Source organism: Chrysochloris asiatica, unplaced genomic scaffold, assembly GCF_000296735.1.
Source record: "Chrysochloris asiatica unplaced genomic scaffold, ChrAsi1.0 scaffold00125, whole genome shotgun sequence".
Taxonomy (NCBI): Eukaryota; Metazoa; Chordata; class Mammalia; order Afrosoricida; family Chrysochloridae; genus Chrysochloris; species Chrysochloris asiatica.
This window is the reverse complement of record NW_006408643.1, coordinates 8302252-8307090: the sequence shown is the minus strand read 5'-3', so window position 1 is coordinate 8307090 and position 4839 is coordinate 8302252. Positions and strand designations below refer to the sequence as shown.

Below are 4839 nucleotides of genomic sequence, written 5' to 3'. Positions count from 1 at the left end.
TGTAATATGGACACGTGCAAAGACCTGGAGTTACAAAACCAAAAGGGAAGAACACGCTCACCATTTCTAAAGCTGAGGGAACTGAAGACAAATGTTCAAGCCTTGACTTGCGGTATGGAAGGATTCTATGGCTTGTGGGTTAATGCGCTGGACTGCAAAGTCTGACGTGGTGATGTGGGTTAATGCGCTGGACTGCAAAGTCTTGTTTGAACTGTAACGTCGGCGGTTCAAGCTCACCAGCCGCCCCTCGGAAACTCTATACAGGGTCACTATGAGTTGTAACCAACTCCACAGCCTACCACCACCATACCCCACTTAAAACAAGTTTTGAGATGGACCAAGGTCAGAGAGATCTCAAAGATGAGTCTAAAAAGGGAAGAAAACCAACTTCTACAAATTGAGAAATTGGCTGAAGTCCAGAAACTGGTGGACGAAGACTGTAGGGTTGTTGGGTTACTACTGATGCAATCGTTCCTGAAGTCGGGACCTTACATGGTTTGGCACTTTCCACTGTAAGTGAACATCTTGATTTCAACAAACTTCCAGTGCCCAAAATGCCGTGCAAAGATCAGCAAGCTTAAAGAACAAAATTGAAGCCAATAAGGATAATTTTATGGAATTCATCATGAGGGATGGGTCTTGGATTTACAGGTATGATCCAGAGCTCAAGGGCCAATCAAAAGTGGCTTCTGCCGGGATCTGCTAGTCTTGTTAAACACAGCAGAGAGATCAGCTCAGGAGGCTACAGTGACAGTTTTCTGGGATTCCTAAGTGGTCATCTTTGATATAGTCTTTCTCAAGGATGTAAGATGATCAAGGGGGTCTGTCCGAAGACACATTGCAATTGCCTCATATGCACGTGATAGCTGGAAAATGAGTAAGGAACACTGGAGAAGAATATATGTATTTGAAGCATGATGAAGAAAGTTAGGGAAGACTATTGAATGTACCATACAACTGCCAGAAGAGAGAAGTACAAATACCTCTCTGATCCTTCAAGGTGAGCATGGTGAGACGGTGCACACATTATCAGGAAGGACCCGTCCCTAGAGAAGGATGTTATGCTGGGTCAGGTAGACAGTTAGTGAAGAAGACTCTCAATGAGACGGACTCATAGTCCAGTTGGTTCCAACTCACAGCAAGCCTGCACAGGGTTTCCGAGGAGCAGCTAATGGGTTTGAACGGCAGATCTAGTGGCTGACCCTCCAGCACCACAGCAGGAGATGGACTCATGCAGTGGACGGAAAAACAACTCAAACACAGTGACATCTGTGAGGACGGTGAAGGGATGGGCAGCGTTTCGCTCTGCTGTACCTAACGGTTGCTACGCTTCAGAACTGACCTGACCACACTTAACAAGAACAATTTAAGGGGAGCGCCCCCAAATCAAATGTGGGACAACCTGAATAAAAAAAAGAAGAGAAATTAATATGGATTAGCCTTTCCTGGTAAAAACAAGACATAAATAAAGGTGTGAGAAGGGAAAACCATCCCTTGCAGAATTCTTAATAAAGAAGACAGGACTTGAACAGAAAATATCATTTGGTAAGTACCACAGTAATTATAACCATGTTGTTGTTGTTGTTATGTTATGTTATAACCATAGGCAATAATTATCTGAGTATTAAAAGTAGGCCCAAAATAAGATGAAAAAAGATTATGTGCACAGTTTCATTGTATCAAGTTACTAATGGTAAAGGGTAAAATAACTAACTTCCCAACAGAAAAGAATGAAAAGAAACACTACAAAAATGGAAACCAAACACTCTAAACCAAATACAAGATCGGTATATTTTATTGCATTCAATATTACATCAATAAAACATTAAGAAGTAAAAAGCCACATTCTTCAGGGGTTGTTTCCTGCAATGCCATTTGTAATGACCAAAGACTTTAAGGAAAGTTGACTTTAACTTGGACTGAGGAAGTAACACACACCGATAGGGACAGCGTTACTGCTAGATTTAAGTCATTTCTTTCAAAGGCAAAGGAGCGCTAACGAAACCTGGAGCTAGTAATGCTTTTTACTCTGAGAAACGGTTGCTAAAGCAAAACATTTTGAAATTTTGCTGTTTGAAATGAAGATGAACGATCCCAGTTTTGACAATTTCCCCCTTTCCATTGTGAATTCTTATATAAGGGAGCTTTTTGAATACTTCTTTATTTGTTAAGTGAGGTGTGATAAGTAACTAAAGGCTTCCCCACACACCTTACACTCATAAAACTCTTCAATTGTGAATTCTTTCGGTAGTAAGGGGTGAAGAACATCTTAAGGGTTTCTCACATTCCTTAGTTTCAGAAGACTTCTCAACTGTGCATTTTTATATGTGTAGTGTACGGTAAGATACAAGTAAATACTTTCCTACATTCCTTACATATATAAAGCTTCTCTCCAGTGAGTTATTATATGTTTAGTGAGGGCTGAGAGCTGTCTGAAAGATCTCCCACATTCCTTACACTCATAAGGCCTCTGTCTACCATGAGTTCTTTTATGCCTAGTGAGGGATGAGGCATGGGTAAAGGATTTCCCACATTCCTTACACTTATAGGGCCTCTCTCCAGTGTGAGTTCTTTTATGTTTAATGAGGGATGAGGCCTGACTGAAGGCTTTTCCACATTCCTTACATTCGTAAGGCCTCTCTCCACTGTGAGTTCTTATATGTTTAATGAGGGAGGAGGCTTGACGAAAGGCTTTCCCACACTCCTTACACTCATAAGGTCTCTCTCCACTATGAGTTCTGATATGTTCAGTGAGGGAGGAGGCATGTGTGAAGGCTTTCCCACACTCCTTACATATATAAGGCCTCTCTCCACTGTGAGTCCTTATATGTTCAGTGAGAGAAGAGGCATTAATAAATGCTTTCTCACACTCCTTACATTTGTAAGGTCTCTCTCCACTGTGAATTCTAATATGTTCAGTGAGAGTTGAGAGCTGCCTGAAGGATTTCCCACATTCCTTACATTCATACGGCTTAACTCCACTGTGAGTTCTTATATGCCTAGTGAGGGCTGAGGAATCACTGAAGGCTTTCCCACATTGCTTACACTTATAGGGCCTCTCTCCACTGTGAGTTCTTGTATGCCTGGTTAGGGATGAAGCCTGACTAAAGGCTTTTCCACATTCCTGACATTCATAAGGTGTCTCTCCACTATGAGTCCTTAGATGTTTAGAGAGGACTGAGAGATGCCAAAAGGCTTTCCCACACTCCTTACACTCATAAGGCCTCTCTCCACTGTGAGTTCTGATATGTTCAGTGAGGGAGGAGGCATGTGTGAAAGCTTTCCCACACTCCTTACATATGTAAGGCCTCTCTCCACTGTGAGTCCTCGTATGTTCAGTGAGAGAAGAGGCGTTAACAAATGCTTTCTCACACTCGTTACATTTGTAAGGTCTCTCTCCATTGTGAATTCTAACATGTTCAGTGAGAGTAGAGAGTTCCTTGAAGGATTTCCCACACTCCTTACATTCATACGGCTTAACTTCACTGTGAGTTCTTACATGTCTACTGAGGGTTGAGGAATCACTGAAGGCTTTCCCACATTCCTGGCATTCGTAAGGCCTCTCTCCACTGTGAGTCCTGATATGTCTAGTTAGGGATGAAGCCTGACTGAAGGCTTTCCCACATTCCTGACATTCATAAGGCCTCTCTCCACTGTGAGTTCTGATATGTTTAGAGAGGACTGAGAGATGCCAAAAAGCTTTCCCACATTCCATACACTCATAAGGTTTTTCTTCATTGTGAGTCCTTATATGTTCAGTGAGAGAAGAGGCATTAATAAACGCTTTCTCACACTCATTACATTTATAAGGTCTCTCTCCACTGTGAATTCTAACATGTTCAGTGAGGGTTGAGAGTTGCCTGAAGGATTTCCCACATTCCTTACATTCATACGGCTTAACTTCACCGTGAGTCCTTATATGTTTAGTGAGGATTGAGGAATCACTGAAGGTTTTCCCACATTCCTGACATTCATAAGGCCTCTCTCCACTGTGAGTTCTGATATGTTTAGAGAAGACTGAGAGATGCCAGAAAGCTTTCCCACATTCCTTACATTCATAAGGCCTCTCTCCATTGTAAGTTCTTTCATGTTCAGTGAGGGATGAGGCCTCCCTAAATGTTTGCCCACATTCCCTATATTCATGAGGCATAAGTCTGTTATGAAATGCATGTGAAATCAATGATGAAGAATGATTATGTGTCTCATAACATTCTTTATAGTCACAGAAATTTCCCTCACATTCATTGCATTCATATTGTTCCTGACCAGCAAGTGTGGTCACAGAATTTTTAAGGACTGAGATACAAATGAGGTCTTCCCCACATACCTTATATTTATGGGGTGTCTTTCCATTAAGAGTTCTCACAGCAGTGGTGAGGTGAGAGGGACAGCTGCAGGTTTCTCCACATTCCACACACTGGCAGATATTGAATCCAACGTGCGAAGTAGCAGGATGCTTGAAGGCTTTTCCAAACTCACAGCACTCTAAAGGGATTTCAGCTGGAGGATTTCCTGGTAGCTCGGTATGGTCTGGAGTCTGGCTGAAAGTTTCCTGACACTGATTACCTTCAAGACTTTCGTAGAGGCTCTCTACTGTATGATTTCTGTTGAAGATAGGTAAAAACACAGTGTTGGAGGAGAACAAACAAGATGGCGGATCGAGTGGAAGTGCAGTAAAGGAGCTCCGCCAACAACACCACAGAATACCTGACCAAGCAGGCTCAGGGGCTGGTCTCAGAACTCTGAACCACATGTAAAGGAATATTTAGAAGGTTGGAAGGCTCATAGCTGGGGGAATTTGTGGCAGAAGCAAGAAATCTATTGCTTTCTAGTCCGGGA

At 42.4% G+C, this 4839-nt stretch overlaps 1 protein-coding gene across 1 annotated transcript in view; it reads right to left on the bottom strand.

Annotated features, from left to right (window-relative positions):
• Positions 1 to 2371: 2371 nt before the first annotated feature.
• Positions 2372 to 4839, bottom strand: part of LOC102841752 (zinc finger protein 420-like) — a 15310-nt gene continuing 12842 nt past the window's right edge. The window contains exons 4-5 of the mRNA XM_006869067.1: positions 4372 to 4485; positions 2372 to 4092 (exon numbers count right to left, since the gene is read on the bottom strand). Of these exons, the coding sequence (XP_006869129.1) occupies positions 2372 to 4092; positions 4372 to 4485 (1835 nt within the window). The remainder of the gene's footprint in view (positions 4093 to 4371; positions 4486 to 4839) is intronic.